Source organism: Tupaia chinensis, unplaced genomic scaffold, assembly GCF_000334495.1.
Source record: "Tupaia chinensis unplaced genomic scaffold, TupChi_1.0 Scaffold000444_1, whole genome shotgun sequence".
Lineage (NCBI taxonomy): Eukaryota > Metazoa > Chordata > Mammalia > Scandentia > Tupaiidae > Tupaia > Tupaia belangeri.
This window is the reverse complement of record NW_006159949.1, coordinates 20,242-38,350: the sequence shown is the minus strand read 5'-3', so window position 1 is coordinate 38,350 and position 18,109 is coordinate 20,242. Positions and strand designations below refer to the sequence as shown.

The 18,109-nt window shown below is 37.0% G+C and overlaps 1 protein-coding gene across 1 annotated transcript in view; it reads left to right on the top strand.

Moving 5' to 3' along the window:
- The window catches only part of LOC102487160 (type 2 phosphatidylinositol 4,5-bisphosphate 4-phosphatase), a gene marked incomplete at its 3' end in the record, with an annotated part of 73,908 nt that overhangs the window by 35,565 nt on the left and 20,234 nt on the right, over positions 1-18,109 (top strand). The window contains exons 2-4 of the mRNA XM_006155291.3: positions 3,762-3,910; positions 7,770-7,876; positions 10,786-10,909. Of these exons, the coding sequence (XP_006155353.1) occupies positions 3,762-3,910; positions 7,770-7,876; positions 10,786-10,909 (380 nt within the window). The remainder of the gene's footprint in view (positions 1-3,761; positions 3,911-7,769; positions 7,877-10,785; positions 10,910-18,109) is intronic.

Here is an 18,109-nt window from a genome sequence, read left to right as displayed (position 1 = left end):
CGTAGTCGACCGCGGTTCGTGTCCCAGACCCGGTGGCTTAAAACTCACGCCGGGCGCGTGTGCATGCGTGCCCAAGATCCCGAGAGGAGAATGGAGGAGAAGGGATTGCGGCGTGACCATCCCCCCTGGGGGGGTGATTTCTCGCTTTCTGTCTCTATGTCTCTGTCTGTCTGGCGAGTGCACACGCCCTACAGTGAAAATCTCTCTCAAAAAAAAAAAAAAAAAAGAGAAAGATTGTGACGTGACTGTGTCCGGTTGGGGAGGTTCTTTCCTCACTCTTTTTCTCACTGGTGAGCACACACATCCTCTGGCAAACAATAACAACAACAAAAAGTTTTTAAAACATGCTAGGGCCAGCCCGAAATGTAATTGCTGAGGCAGCTGAGTCCCACATGGTTGATTACAAGATTCGAGTCCCAGACCCCGGGGCTTGAAACATATCTGCAGTTTGTATTTCCAAAGTTCTGAAAGGGAGAGATAGAAGAGAAGGGATTGGGAATGACCATTTCCCATGGAGGTGTTTTCTCAATCTCTACCCACCCCTCATCTCTCCCTGATGAGCTTATGTGTCCTCTGGCAGACATTTTTTTAAATGATCTGTTTCACCCTTCTCCTCCCTCTCTCTCTCTCATTAAAACAAAACAGAACAAAACAAAAAACAAAACAAAACAAAAAGAAAGGAGAGAGGCATATCAGTAGTTCTCTGTAATAGTATTTCAATCATGTGTTAGGGTGTGAACATTTCTAAAACTTAAAACAATATTTTTACCTTGAAAGAGCCTTTATTTATTTAATTTTTATTTTTTTGCTATAGAGTACATGCACTTGCTGGAGAGACAGAGAGGAAAGGAGAGAGAAGAGAGTCAGAAATCACTCCCCAGCAGGGATGGCCACAATGAAATCCCTTTTCTTCCATTCTCCTCTTAGGATTTTGGACATTCATGCACACATGCCTGGTGTGAATTTCAAGCTGCTGGGTCTGGAACTCAAACGTAGTCGGCCATGTGAGAGTCCAAAGCCTTAGCCACTACACCACCGGCTGGCCCTGAAAGTCTTTTATGTTTATGCAAATGGTACTTATGATGATTTGACCTACGGTTTTTAATTTTAGGATGGAAATGCAATAGAAACTGTGCCTCAAGTACCCACACAACCATTCTGTTTCTCACTTTCAGTACAGTGTTCAATAAATTATTTGAGAAAATCAACACTTCATTATAAAATAGACTTTGTTTCATATGATTTTGCCCAACTATAGGCCAGTGTAAGGAGTCTGTGTACATTTAAGGTAGGCTAGGCTAAGTTACGTTATTTAGAAAGTCAGAAGTAGTATTTATGGTGTTCCAACTTACTATGGTTTAACAGGATGTAACCCCACCACAATCCAAGAATCGTCTATTACAGAGAGAGCAACAGGAAGGAGTTAAGCAACCCCTCTAAGAAATACTATAGAGCCCCCCAGGTGGCATGGTGATTAAGGGGACTGAATCCCACATGGCTGACTGTGCAGTTCAAGTCCTGGACCTAATGGCTTGAAAAATATGCCAGGTGTGTGTGTGCGTGTGTATCCAAAATCCCAAGAAGTAGGAGAGAAAGGATTGTGGTATGGCCATCCCCCTTAGGGGATGCTTTCTCTTTCCCCCTCTCTCTGTCTGATTCTGGCATGAGTGCACATACCTTACAGCAATTAATCAATCAATCAATGAAAGAAAAAAAGAAAGAAAAAAAAAAAGAACTCCTATTACAGAGTAGTATATCAGGATTTTTTTTTCCCGCAGACTTTTTCCAGATGTATACTTCCAGTAGATGAACACTTGTTTCTCAAGCTGGGCCTCTACCCCTTTACCCATTCAATAAACTTCAGGACTCTCAAGAAAACAGTGTGTGTGTGAGTGTGTGTCTTTGCATTGTAGGAATATTTTCTTTCTTTCTTTCTTTTTTTAACAGGTTTTTGTCTTAGAGCACGTGAGCTTGCCAGAGAGAGAGACAGTAAGAGGAAAAGTGAGAAATCACCTCTTGTGGGGAAGTCCAGGCCATTATCCCTTCTCCTCTGTTCTCCTCTTGGGATCTTGGGTATGCACACAATCGCTCCCAGCGTGATTTTCAAGCCACTGAGTCCAGGACTCTAATTGCTGTCGGGTCAGCCATGTGGGAGTCCAGCAACTGCAATGCAATCTGCTGGCCCAAAGGGAATTTTCAAGCATTCACTAAAAATGGTGTAAACAATATGATTTTCATGTCATCATATTCATCAATTAACATTTTGCCACTCTTGTTTCCTGTACCCTCCCCTTTTTGTTGTTGTTCTTGAAATATTGAACCACAGAATTACACCTCTTATCCATACGTTTTAGTGCATTTCTTAGATTTTTAATTTTAAATAAAATTTGAGACTAAAAATTTGTTATATTTGATTTCTGTTTTTGTTTGAAGTTAGCATGATTTTCATCTTCATTCCATGCTAAATTTAGTTTTCTTAAGTTCACTTTTGCCTCTCCTTGACTGCCTCTAAAGCCTTATTCCATTAATGTCATAAACAGACATTTTGATACTAGTTTGAATATAAAGAGGGTAGCTGCACAATTTATGTGTATGTGTAAGTGATTTTAAAACTTTGCTTTTATTCACCATTTTAGTTTCTTTTTTTGCATAGATTTTTAAAAAATATTTTACAGTCATTCACTGAACATCATCACAGCATACAAAATGTGATTTCCTATCCAGAACATTACTGATCCTTTTCAATGCTTTGTTTTCCCCAGTTAAGGGTTTTTTGTCTTCTCTTGAGTTGTCAACAGGTCCCTGTACCTACTATTTGAACAGAATCCTAACCTGTTTCCTGGTTTTAAGTCTTAATCAAAGTTCTCTTAAGATTTTTAAATTTTGATTTATTAAGGCTAAAACTGCCTTTCTTGAAACTATAAAATACATTAAAACGCCTGTTTAATGACCACAGTAAGTTATATAGCTTCAGCTAGGTGCTACTTTAGCTACTTTATAGTATATTCATTCTACTCAGAGTTTCATGCCTAAAGTCAAACATGTGTTCACAGATATGTATATATCAACTGAACTTGCTATTGAAAGTAGATTAAGATATTTTAGTTTCTTAGTAGTCAGATTGCTGGTGTAAGATTTTTACTTTAGGCATATATCTCTGCTCTCCTATTTCAGTTTCTATGAATTTACATGTAGGAATGGAATAGATATTTTGAGTTTAGATTAGTAAAAGAAAACTGGGTTACTGAGGTAGATGTAGGAAAACATATTTTGAATTTTATCAAAGTCAAGAATTATTCGACTTGACAAGGAAGTTCCATGTATGTTTATGCTCTGAAAGTTGGACAGACGGGCTAGCTTTAAAAACATAAATAAGAGTATAGAAGAAGGGATCAGCAGTTAGTGTAATGGCTATGTCGCTGGACTCCCACATAGTCGATCGCGGTTCACGTCCCGGACCTGGTGGCTTAAAACTCACGCCAGGCACGTGTGCGTGCATGCCCAAAATCCCGAGAGGAGAATGGAGGAGAAGAGATTGCGGCGTGGCCATCCCCCTGGGGGGTGATTTCTCCCTTTCTGCCTCCCTGACTCTCTCTGTCTGACAAGCGCACGCGCCCTATAGCAAAAACCTCCAAAAAAAAAAAAAAAAAGAGTATAGAAGAAAATTTTATTTTTTTTTTACTTTCACTTTGAGCTTAAGTGCTCAAACCAGCCATGATAATTTCTCTGAAAGTCTGATTCAGTGAATAATATATTTTCAGCGGAACTCCCACCTCCATATACAGCCATTGCCAGTCCAGATGCCAGTGGTATTCCAGTAATAAACTGCCGCGTGTGCCAGTCTCTAATCAATTTGGATGGCAAGCTTCACCAGCATGTGGTTAAGTGCACAGTTTGCAATGAAGCTACGGTAAGTGGAAATTTCCATTAATAAAAACACAAATGATTATTTGACACCTCACTTTTAAAGGAAGTAATTCAATAATATTATTTACAAGTAGACATGGGTCTAGGTACAGTGGCACATAGCTAGTGCCACTGCTTGAGAGGCTGGAATCTACATGGGAGGCCTGAGTTTGGTTCTCAGGCCAACCTGAACACATCACGCATGCTTGTGTATGAATGTAATCCTAGCTAATTGGGGCAGGAGGATCACAACAGTAAGACGCTGTCAAAAATACCTATATTTGTCTCTCTCCAATTCTCTCTCTTTCATAAAAGAAAAATAAGTAGACGTGGATTGGATACAAATATAGTAATCTTTTCTGTCTCTATTATATAGGATGCCTCCATGTGCTTAAAGCTAACCTCATTTTTTAAAATTTCACAACAAATTTAAATCTTTGTTTTGTTTTCCAGTTTTGCTACAGGGTGCATTGTGATCACTAAAGAGAGACAGACAGACAGAGAGAGGAAAAGTGATTACACATGTGCTATTGATAGCTGCACCAAAGTGTTTACATTTTATTCCATTTACTTATTAATTTAACGAAATGTGAACAAAATTCAAAGGGCATTTTTTTACTGAATTCTGGGAAGCAAATAAATTTTAAAGAAGTTTTTAAAGTTTCAAGTAGTAAACTGATAATGTGTACTGGTTTAGATCAAATATGTTTCTATTTCATGGTCAGGCTTATTTTTAAGATTTTAATCTGAAAATCTACAATTAAATATCAATTTAATTTTTGTATTTATACTTTTCCTCTTTAGCCAAGTTATAAAAAGTCAGCAACTGATAACTGCAACTCTAAGAAACATAAAGCATTGAGTGAGTTTTATATGTTTTATAGAAAAGTCATAAAATTAAATTTTAAGTCTGGACACAAAATGTATTTGATTGTATATTATTTTTTCTATAAGAGACATCATTTGGAGAACTTTATTGTTTACATAGGTGATACCTACAAAACCATCTATTTTCTTCATAAATTGAGCACTGACCAATGAATTGAATTAGCATTATCTTCTTTAGTGATCTTTGCAGAGTTGGCAAGTGACTAAGACTTGCTAAATATAACTAGCAATTAAAAAATAGTGACTTAAAAGTTTCCTTGGATTTGTTATTAGTGTTTATTTCTTCTATTCCTTCACACATACCAACTTTTGTTCTTTAGTAATTGGGCAAAAAGAGTTTTAAAACTTTATGTTTAGAACTTGCAAATAGACAGAGAAGAATAGATCATTTGTGTAATAATCCCTGTGGATTTAGCAAACAGGGTCAATCTGGCTATTTAGAAGTGATGAATTTGTACAGGATTAGTAAGGTTTGGCAGTAAGTAAACTACTCTGGACATAAAGAAAATTGTGCTGAAAGTTTTATGTAATTGTTGCCCCAGTGGAGTACAGAAATGTAAATAATTGTGAAGATTCCAGAGAAAATGGATAGTGTTTAATCAGATTGCCTTGTGTAGAACAGGTAATACTACAGGAGAAGAAAACGTGAAAAAAAAAAGTCTTTGATGAGTGCCTTAAGATATGACTTGCTAATGTTTAGAATGTACCTTGTTCTTAACTTTCTGAGTGCAATGTTAGGCCACTAAGAGCTTCTCTGAAAAAATTTTAGGTTGAAAACAACAGATGTAATTGTCTGGGGCCCAACAGAGAAGTTTCCTTATATCCACTGTCACTGGACCCTGTTCAGTTTTACTGCAATTCAGTTTCCTCATGTCACCTAAAATGATATTGGTGTATTTATTCTCTTGGGTAGTCACTCTGATAAAAACTGGATATACTTATGGAGATTAAGATACAAAACAAAATAAAACAAAGCAATGCAGTCAGTAAAGCCCTTTTTATTTCAATAGAATTGGGAAGGGAAGTAAGGGGTGTGTGTGTGTGTGTGTGTGTGTAAGTGCACATGTGTGTGAGAAAGAGAGAATATAGAAAAATTATAGTAAGACTTGGAGAATACAGATATTAAGCTTCAACAAGAAGCTCAAATTGTAGGATTAGTTAGTGAAAAATTTAAGAAGTCCTGGAGAAAGAATGGCACTAATTGAACAGCTGATTATGAGCCTAAGATTCAGAATCTGACCGACTGAGGTTTGAATTCTATATATGGCACTTAGATATGCATTCTTTGAACTGTGGTTTCGCATACAAAATGATACAGTAATAATAATGCCCACCAAGTGCCTGATACAGTGCCTGGCACTTACTAGTAAGAAACTTCAAACTTATGAATAATGGCAATGTCCAATGCCCTTTTCTTTTTTCTTTACTGCATCAGACATGAGATGCCATTGGTTGGCATCCAGGACCAGTGCTTGAAGTATTGCATCTCATTTGCTTTATTTTACAAATGAAAAAACTAAGATCTGGAGTGGAGTGGGAATAAAATATAAAACAAATCCTGTCATTTATCAATGACAAATGGCAGTTACAATTACTTAATGATAAAATTTAGATATATAGAAATGAGCCCAAATCCTATTTTTCTTAATACCTTTAGATACTATAAGTATATATTCTGGATGTTTGTGAATTTTAAATATTCAAATTTAGTTATCTAGAATATAGTAGAGTGAGTTATAGGTAGCTTTTTACTCACATTTAAATATTTCTACCAAGGTTATTACATTTTCTTAAAAAGTTGAAATTATTGCACATACAGAAAAGTTACAAAAATAATTGTATGTAGTACAAAGAATTTCCATATGCCTTTTGCCCACATTCCCTAAGTGTTAACATTTTACTACATTAGCTTTATTTCTCTAAATAAATCATCTTTTTTAGAACCCTTTAGGATAATTGCAAACATGGTATTCTTTCACTTTTAAATATTTTAGTGTAAGTTTCCTAAAAACAAGAATATTCACCTAAACTATCACAATGTAATGATCAGATGTAGGAAATTTACACTCATTTAATACTATTATCTAACAATGTTTCCCCAATCGTACCATTAATGTTCTTTATAGGGAAAAAATCTAGTTTAGGAGCCATATTTCCTTAATGTCTCCTTATCTGAAACTAACTTGATCTTTTATTGCCTTGGTATTTTTTGAAGAGTACAGGCAAGATATTTTGTAGAATACCTCTTGATTTGGGTTTGTCTGAGATTTTCTCATGATTCACTTTAGGTTACATACTTTTTTTTGGCAGGAATACCAACAGAGTAATATTTTATTGCTTTCTATGCGTCATAGATTATTTAGTTTAGTAAGCTTAAGTTCTAGCATTACAAGGAGTGTTTTCTTTCTTTTTTTTTCTGGGTTTTAAATTTATGCTTAAAAAGGAGAGAAAGAAATGTTAGTTTTAGGAGCTATTACGAGTTCTTAGATTAAAGCATGCCATAGTAGTAAAATAAATCACTTCTACATATCTAATGAGTAACTTTAAGTTTAGATTTATCATGTATTCCTAATTCCCCTTATTCTTCTTATTGAGCTTGCTCTTCCCAGACAGGTGCAAGAATCCTCTGTGAATGTTTGCACCTGGCCAGACAGATAGATGACCTTGTCTTGTGAACTTTAAAGGGAAAACAACTCTTGGTGTGTACTAAATATTCCTCCCATATTAAAGGCTGGTATGAACTTATTTTGAAATATACCCTTAATAATTACATTCCCACAGCCCCCCACATTTTCAGAGTGCTTGCCAACGTTCATGCTATTTGAAACAGCTTAACAATGCACTTTTCCTTAAACTGTACTTTGGTAGCACTATGGGGAGCCTGAGTTTTAAAGGAATCATTTCCTTTTTAAACACATGTAAGCTTTGGCAACTTTGGTTAATTTACTGTGTTTGCATTTTCTTCCCTTATCTAGCCAATCAAAAACCCCCCGACAGGGAAGAAATATGTTAGATGCCCTTGTAATTGTCTCCTCATTTGTAAGGACACATCTCGGCGAATAGGATGTCCCAGACCCAACTGGTAAGAGATAAAGATTCATTCATTCATTCATTCATTCACTTGTTCATTCAGAAAGTATGTATTAAAGTATTTAAAAACTCATTATGGCCGAGCTGTAGTGATGGTAAGCTTCTGAGCTCTGTAGGCTGGGATCACACAGGAGGCCTGAGTTTGATTCCTGGTCTGATCTAAAGATCTGGTAGCATGGTGTACACTTTAATCCCAGTAACTTGGGAGGATGAGATAGGACAGTCATGACAATGAGACTGTGTCAAGAGAAAAAAACAACCCATTATATGCCAGGCTTTGTTTTAGATAGTCTTTGTCCTCAAGTAATTTAGGATCTAGTTATTTTTGTTTTAATTATATTTTTGTTAGAGAAATGATGCATTTAGTTTGAATTTAATGGCTATAGGTATTTGTAGCATATGATATTTTCAAATAAGCAATAAATGTTTTCTTCATGTAAGTACTTAAAATGCACCATAATAAATCAGTGACTCACTGAACTTTAATAACTGGTTAGTTTACCTCGATATAATTAATTTGAACCTAGAAGTGCTTCAGTTGTCTTTGTGTAACTTATAGTGTGCTACACTAGTTCCTGTTGAGTATAATACATGTAATAATTTCTGTAATCATTTGCCCATATTAGATGCCATTATGGATGTGCCCAGATATGTGTATATAAAGATATAAAGACCTTAACTCTTAACATTTTTTTTCTGTGATCTTCCTGGTTTTTTTTTTTTTGTTTGTTTGTTTTGTTTGTTTTTTAGAGAGATTTTTTGCTATAGAGTGTGAGCACATGCTGGAGAGACAGAGAGACAGAAAGCAGTAAGTCACCCCCCCACCCCCCAGAGGGGATAGCCATGCTGCAATCCCTTCTCCTCTATTTGCCCATTAGGATTTTGAGCATGTATACACATGACATACGCATGAGGTTTTTATATTCTTTTTTCTTTTTTTTTAATAGAGATTTTTAGTATGGGGTGGGCACTCACCAGAGAGACAGAGACAGAAAGAGAAAAATCAACCCCTGGTGGAATGGCCATGTCACAACCTCTTCCATTTTCCTCTCAGAATCTTGGGTGCACATGCACACACAGATGGTGTGAGTTTCGAGTCACCAGGTCTGGCACTAGAACCACGGTTGACTACGTGGAAGTCTAGCTATGTTACCATTATGTCATCTGCTGGTTCCCTGGCATGATTTTTTTTTTTTTTTTCACCCTGAGAGATTTTTGGTATAGGGAATGTGTGCTCGTTGAAGAGACAGAGAGAGACAGAAGTGAGAAATCACTCCCTGGGGGAATTGTCACACCACAATCCTGTCTCTTCTATTCTCCTCTTCGGATCTTGGGCATGCATGCATACATGCCCAGTATGGGTTTCGTTACCGGGTCCAGGACTCGGACCATGGTCGACTACTTGTGAGTCCAGCTATGTAAACATTACAACATCTGCTGGTCCCCTGACATGAGTTTTTGTTTGTTTGTTTTTTAGAGAGATTTTTGCTATAGGTCACATGTGCTTGCCCGTGACACAGAGAGACCAACAGACAAAAAGCAAGAAATCACCCCCCCCCCATTACTTCAATCTCTTCTCCTCCATTCTCCTTTCAGGATATTGGGCAAGCCTGCACATGCACTTGGTATGCCTTCTTAAAGCTGCTAGGTATAGGACTTGAACCGCAGTTGACTACGTGGGAGCCCAGCAACATAACCATTACACCATCTACTGACCCCTGGCATGAGTTTTTTTAAGCCACTGGGTCTGGGACTCACACCGTGGTCGACTAACTTGAGTCCAGCAATGTAATAAGTACACTGTTTGCTGGTCCCTTTTTGTCTTTTTAAAAATTTCTCAGACCATGTGTGTACTTGCCAGAAAGAAAAAGTCCCCACCCCACCTCTAGTGGAACGTGATCACCCCACAATCTTTTTTCCTCTATTTCTCTACTCATCAGGTTCTTGGGCATGTACATACAGGTCTTCTGTGGTTTTCAAGTCTTCAGGGATAGGATTCGAACTTCAGCTGGCCACGTGGGATCCAGCTCCCTATGCAGGGCACTTAACTTCTGTGTTACAGAGTCAGCCTCTTTTTGGCTTTATTTTTTTTTAAGGGAGATTTTTTTACCGTAGGGATATGTGTTTGCCAGAGAGAGACAGAGAGGGAAAGTGAGGAATCAACTCTCAGGAGGTAAAGTCATGCTGCAATTCTTTCTCCATTTTCCTCTTGTGATTTTGAGCACACACACACGTGCTTGGCCTCTGAGTTTCAAGCTGCTGAATCTGGGACTTGAACTGTGGTCGGCCATGTGAAAGTCCAGCACCTTAACCACTATGCCACTTGCTGCCTCCCCTTTCTGGCTTTTTTTTTTTTTTCACCATTATGAGATATTTTCAGTCCCAGGAGACCATAGAATGGAGGAGAAAAGGGAGGCTTCCATTTTGGTTTCTTTCTGATTAAATAGGCATCAAGGAAGACCAGACTGCTCAGAGAGATTTGGTTGTAAAACAGCGCCTTAGTACCGTCATGGCACATACATTTTTGTTGATGTAGAATATTTTTAAACTTACTTACTTTTCTACCAAAGTTAGTTGTCTTCCTAGATAAGGAATGATAAGTACTGTTTTTCTGATTTGAACTTAAAAAAGCCTTGGAATTGGCAGTGAAGTGATTTCCAAAGTCATTGATTAGGACTAAGGCCATAACATGTGGTTTCTACCTCAAGTGTAAAAAGACTTTAAAAATGTGTTTGAAAAACTGACTATTGCTACTTTCTATGATTTTGGCTCCAAAATTTGACAATTCACTTAATTTATAAAACAAGCATGACGTATTTTCAGTGACATATTTTATGTTATGGCCTTTTTTAGCCCTCAGTTCATTTGTTTAATAAAGTTGTGTCCTTTCTCTTTCCACAGTAGACGCATAATTAACCTTGGCCCAGTAATGCTTATTTCTGAAGAACAACCAGCTCAACCTGCGTTGCCAATCCAACCGGAAGGTACAAGGGTTGTATGTGGGCACTGCGGAAACACATTCCTGGTATGTAAACAGACATGTTGTAGGACATTTATCTGTAAATAGTTTTGTAGTTTTGCCTATGTACAAATTGATCAAAAGATTGGGACCAGCAGTTAGCATAATGGCTATGTCGCTGGACTCTCACGTAGTCGACCGCGGTTCGTGTCCTGGACCCGGTGGCTTAAAACTCACGCCAGGCGCGTGTGTGTGCGTGTCCAAGATTCTGATAGGAGAGTGGAGGAGAAGGGATTGCGGCGTGGCCATCCCCCCTGGGGGGTGATTTCCTGCTTTCTGTCTCTCTGTCTCTCTCTGTCTGGGGAGTGCACGCGCCCTATAGCAAAAACCTCTTCAAAAAAGAAAAAAAAAAGATTAATTTATGAAGATCGAAGATGCAGCTAGAATGTACAGTGTCTTTTGTGCATTAGATAAAAGGTGTATTGCTTCTGTAGTTATAGAGTCATAAAATTATACAAAATTATAAGAAATATTTTGAACATTATCTTTAAAATTCAGTATTTGGAAATTTTGAAAGTTGTTTATAAACTGTCAAGAACTATGGAGTATGAGTGAAAATTTTTTGATATGTAAAGTAAGTGTGGAAAAATGTAAAAATAAATAAATATTTTAAAAAAAGATAAAAGGTGCATCTTCTGATTGGTTCAATGTGAAAAGAAACCTCTAGGGAACCAGCAGTTAGCGTAATGGCTATGTCGCTGGACTCCCACGTAGTCAACCGCGGTTCGTGTCCCGGACCCGGTGGCTTAAAACTCACGCCGGGCGCGTGTGCGTGCGTGCCCACGATCCCGAGAGGAGAATGGAGGAGAAGGGATTGCGGCGTGACCATCCCCCCTGGGGGGTGATTTCTCGCTTTCTGTCTCTATGTCTCTCTCTGTCTGTCTGGCGAGCGCACGCGCCCTACAGTGAAAATCTCTCCAAAAAAAAAAAAGAAAAAGAAACCTCTACAGGTAGGCCAGTCAAACACACTGCCCCTATTCTTTAATCTGGGCTTCATGGGTCTCTTGGTATGTGAACAACTGAATCCTAGTCCCACTCTTACCTACTTGGCTGAATCCAAAGTGCACAATCTCAAGCAATGAGTTTGCTTCATGGCTTTTTGATCCCCGCTCCCCCCTCCAAAAAAATGTTGTAATTTATTGACAATTTTGTTACATGAAAAAATAATTCTTAGAGTAAAGGGAGTTGTTTCTGGTACCCATTATTAAGATAAACCGCTGGATAAAAAATAAGAATGTATAAGTACTTTGATATACACAAAAGTTACAGAAATTATTGATTACGTCTAACTTCAATTCTGTTTGTTTTTTGAAAAAGTTAATTTCATAATGACTTACTCTGACCCTGTCAGCGATGTTAAGAACAGGTTCTCTTTTATTGTTCAGAATTCATAGGAGACAAAAAATTTTCTATAGAATCTCAGTTTTAAAGGTACCTTACATAGGTGTCTGTAAACAAGACCTGATGTCTCAAAGGAGTGAATGAGCTCAAGAAAGTGTAGGTGATCTGCATCTTTTTCCTTCTAAATTTTATTTGTATTAAAGTAGAGCATGTCCATAACTCTGAATATCAAATCAGACAGCAATCTGCTTATCTAGTTGATCCCTTCCCATTACTATCACTTGAATATTTTCAACTCTTTCAGCTCCTCTGCTAATATTTACCTTCTTTGTGTATAAATTGTTTGCTTATCCTTTTTCTTTTGGATTAGGCAAATTTAGACATTACTCACTGCCTTGTAAAATGCAACTTGAGGGTTTAGTATGCACAGCACACATCTATTCAACTTCCCTTTCCCATATCTATATACTTCCAGTAGAGTTATAACAGTTTGTTCAGTCAGTGCTTGGTGTTTGTTTTTTATGATTAGGTAAATCATGTTCATATCTGACAGATAATATACTACTTTTTTCTTTTGTATGGCTTTTAACATCTTCTTGGATTTATAAATCATTGCCATTTCCCTTTGGATTTGAATGTCTCTGGATAAATCGTTAGTTCTTGCCATCTTCCTTTAAAAAAACGACAAAACTCCTGTCAGTGTGGTCAGATGCATCAAGAACTCTGTTATATAGGTTTCCTGCTACATAGTTGTCATCCTAAGACTTCCCTTCACCATTATTCTAAAAATTCCTTTGATCTCTTTCCTATGTTGGATCCCATGCCATCCTCACGATCCTGGGTTTCTTTCTTTGGTGGAGCACACATCCCATTGCACACACATACACACACAGAAAAGGCAATTATATAAGGTGACCAAAATATTAATGACACTTGTGGTGCTCATTTACAATGTATATATAAATAAAAATATCAGTTTTTACACCTCAAATATAGGCAAATTTCTATTTGGCAATTATGCCCAAATAAAGTTAAGGGGAAAAGAAAGACCCCATAGAAGTATTGATTGTAAACTCTTTCTCCATACCACAAAACCAGAAAACCACTCCTATCTAATCCATTCAAGAAGAGTCACTTATTCTAAAGAGAAATTAGATTACAGAGTCTGTGGACTTAGGAAAACAAAGCACAGCAGAAGTCAAGCTTTAAATATTACTGTAAAAACAAAAGAATTAAAGTCTACAGTTTGAACAGTTGGTAACATCTTCACTCCTATTAACTCTCTAAGTTCCTAGAAGGCTGTCTCCAGATGTATTTCTTACAAGAGGCCAAAGAATGCTTCCCCAGAGAAACTTGCCCTTAAAACACAACTTATTGATACTAATAGATGACAACTCTTCACAGAAAAAGAAGAGAGAAGAAAAGGAGGAAGAGGGCGAGGAAAAGGGAGATGGAGGAGCAATGTGTGGATGAGGAAAAGGAGGATGGAGAAGTTGTCTAGCCCTGCCTGCATGCACAGATATTCTAATCAATGACTTACTCTCCAATACAAATAAACTTTAGAGTAACATTTCTAACATAAAAGAAAAATAGAAAAAGTGGGGAGAAAACAGAGGCATATATATATATTTGTTGTCCTTTAAAAATATGCAGCAAATTATATCTTGAAAGTAATACCATTTAAAATATAACAGATTTTGTTTCAATTTACTTTCCTTACACAGCTGCCTTGCATTTTGTCTTGTTAACATTTTACATTTTAAATCCTTGCGGTGGATAATCCTTGTAGCCACATTACAAAGAAACTGATTTTACCTGTTGAACAATAGCAACTGCATGTGGATCAGGAACTAGGGTAGGTACTGAGAAACAGGGGTGAACAGGAAGCACAGTCTGGTCTAATGACGTTCTAATCTGATAGAAAGGGAAAGACAATTTTTGTTTTTGTCTTTGATATGTCATTTAAATAGCAAATTGCAAGTGAAGTGTATTTGAAATGTTTTTGGAACTATTCTAATGCTGCATGTTTGTGAGCTTTAGTTACACTCTGTCATGGAGTCTGTTGTTTGAATGACAGAGTAACTGACATACTAAAAATAAAAAATACCACTGACAGTAAAAAAAAAGAATTATATAAAATATTATTAGACTAGAATAAGGAAATACAAAGGGACTTTGGAAAGTTCATGAAGAGATGGAATTAAAGTATGACTTTGGACCAAGCTTAGATGGCACTAACCATAGTATACTGGATTACACTGTGTTTGAAAGCCATGGCCAACCATGTATTTGAGCCTCTGGTTCAGCCTGAAATCACACTGGGTGTGTACATGGCCACCCAAGATGTTCAAGAGCTGGAGGGCTGCAGAAAGGGGCACATAGCATGACAGGATTCGGTTGAGGGTGATTCTCTCTCTTGTTAGCACATGCATGAGCTTGCTCTCTATCATAAAAAAAAAAAGTTTTAATTTTGGTACAAAGAAAAAAAATTATTGAAATCCATGTGTAGTTTTTCCATAATAAAACTTTTCTATGAACATTTTGAATATTTTGGGTACAGGGTGTCTTAGTGTACACACAGAAGTACCTAGCCTGGAAGAAATGACTTTATTGTAAGGGTGTTGGAAAGCTATAAAACAATTTTATGCTTAATTCTGTATATATAGATGTTATGTGTACAATGAATACATGGGGTGAGCGTGAAGGGGCACAGGACTAAATGTCTGCCTTTAATTATTCAGAAAATTAATGACGATGGTCAGGAATAGCATAAAGAATTTGAGAGAGAATTGACCATACTATGAATAGTGTGGAAAAGGATGAGGAAAAAGGCAAAATCAAAGACAGCTGTCCAAAGATTTCTTTTTTTTTAGAATTATTTATATAATTTTATTTATTATTATTATTATTTTAATTTGCTACAGGGCATGTTCACTCATGAGAAAGAGAGAAAGAAAGTGAGAAAGCAGACCTCCATGTCTACCATGCTTGACCATGTGGGAGTCCAGCATCTTAACCACCAGGACAGAGATTTATTTTTAATTCTTTGGAATCATTTGACATTATACTCCATGGAATGACCCATATTGAGAGTTTAGATAGATATGTATGTGGCATGGCTTTCATTATTGTAAAAGTAATAGATACATTGGATATTTCCTCCAGAAGAAAATTACTGAATTACTAAAAAGAAAATATGTAAATCTGATACTTAACTTCTAAAATTGACTCTTTCTTACTTAATATTTATTGCAGACAATTGAGTCCTATTAGCACAGTATTCGTGATTGAAAGCTTTCTTTAGCAAGAGGCAGTGTTTTAAATTAAATTATTGTATTTAAAGATGATTTTGGACCAGCTCGTGGAATAGTGGTTAAGGTAGCTGGATCCCACATGGCCAGTAACACGGTTGGACTCAGTCATTTGAGAAACATGCGGGACACATGTGTGTCAGTGCAAAAAATCCTGGAATGAGAGAGAGATGGAGGAGAAGGGGAGTGCAGCGTGACCATCCTCCAATGGGGGGTGGTGCTTTATTGCTGTTTTTTTCTCTTGTTCAGGGCATGCACCCTCTAGCAAAATTTTTAAAAATAAAGATTTCAAAACTTTTGGAAAACAAAATTTTTGGTGATTTGGGGAAAACAGTGCATACTTATAGGGCGGGTATTACTTTTGTGAGTTTCAGACTGATAAGAGATGCTCAGCATTATGAAGAATGACTCACCAGTAAACCCTTAATTCTGACTTGCAGGTTTATCCTTATTATTACACTGATCATTAATATCTTATATCCTTTGTAGTACATTCTTTACTCTTCAAACTTTTTTTTTTTTTGAGAGGTTTTTGCTATAGGGCATGTGCACTCGCCAGACAGAGAGAGACATAGAGACAGAAAGAGAGAAATCACCCCCCAGGGGGGATGGCCACGCCGCAATCCCTTCTCCTCCACTCTCCTATCAGGATCTTGGGCACGCACGCACACGCACCTGGCGTGAATTTTAAGCCACCGGGTCCGGGACGCGAACCGCGGTCGAGTACGTGGGAGTTCAGCAACATAGCCATTATGCTAACTGCTGGTCCCGACTCTTCAAACTTTTAACTATAGGATAATTCATTTCTTATTTTTTACTTTGTTTCAGCATTGGTTAAAAAGACCTAAGACAATTGAGACAAATTATAAGATACATTCAATTCAATAGGATTGAAAATAACATATGAAAAAAAATAAAAGAGAATAAAAAATATGGCAGAAATATAATGCAAAGTCATGAACAAAAGTATCAGTAGCCATAATATTTAGTTCTGTAAAAGTAAAATTAGGCTGAATCTTAGCTCTGAGTTTTGTAAAGTCAATAAAAAGAAGAAAATATGATTTATTGCAAGATATGCATGATATTTTAACAAAAAGGTCAAATAGGAATAGTTTATACTGCAATACTGAGACCTGAGAAGTTGAAAGAATGATACATTGGGCCATATTCTCACCAGTATCCTTCCGTTTATAACAACTTTTAATATATCAGTGTTATAATGATAAAGGTTAATTTGCTAGAATTGACATTATTCACCCTATTCATTTCACAACCTGGCTGGAATCATGGATAAAATTTTGAAAAGTTAGATTTGTGTTTTTCAAAGTGTATTCAATGGCACATTTACTTATAGATTAATAATAGGTTTTATGTGAGTAAAGAGTTCCATAATCATTTGGAATTTCTAGGATAAAGAAAATAAACAAAAGTTCTTTTTTCCTTACTATATATTTTATTATTTTTTATACATTCAGTCACTGTATATCATTACAGCATGCAAAATGAATTTTTCTAGTATGATTTCACTGTATATAAATCCAGTTAAAGATATTATCATACATGTTATCATCAATAGATCATTTTCCATTTTTGTGTCCTTAAATTTCTTTAACACTTTTAGTACATGTCACTGTTAATATTCAAGAGGAAGGTTGTTTGTTTGTTTTTTAGAGAAATTTTTGCTATAGGGCATGAGCACTTGCGGAAGAAACAGAGAAACAGAAAGTGAGAAATCACCCCCCCCAGGGGAGATGGCCATGCTGCCATTCCTTCTCCTCCATTCTCCTCTCAGGATTTTGTGCACACATGCACACACGCCCAGCCTGTTTCAAGTCTCTAGGTCCAGGACTTGAACTATGGTTTACTGTGGGAGTCCAGTGATGTAACCAGTACACCATCTGCTGTCCCCCAAAAGGAAATTTTTATGTTGCATAATCTAACATTTTTCATTCTCCAAATCATTTCAAATGGACATCCAGACAGAGTAGTTTTTGAGAGGCATGCTTAGATTTTCAGAAGAATAAAGTAGGTATATAGTCTTCAGCTAGTCCTCTATGAATGTAATAACTTTCTTCCAAAGAGTGACCAGCAGTTAAACTCTTTCAAAGAGTTTAACACTGCATTTCTGTGAGGTAGGTGTTCTCTGTTGAGGATGAAAGGCATATCCAGATGCCTTGCCTGTCAGCATTGTGTTGGGGGTTGGTATTTGAGAAAGTGAATGCAGCTCATATTATGAACCAAAATCATAGATAACGGTTTGAACTTTGCCTGAGAGTAGGCCAATTTATAGTACCTTGGAGGCAGGGTTAGATTTTCTTCACTTGGATACAGGGATAAATGTTTGGTGCCATAGCATAGAGGGACAATGGTTTTATATTGAACCGTCTTCAAAGAAAATTTTACCTGTTGCCTGTTGTACCTGTTTAAATATATGTAGTCAAGGGGCTGTCAGGTGGTGTGGTGACTCCCATGTGGCTAACCACAGTTTGAGTCCCAGACCTGGTGGCTTGCTTTGTCACTTTCCCTCTCTCTCTCTGTTTCTCTATGGTCAAAT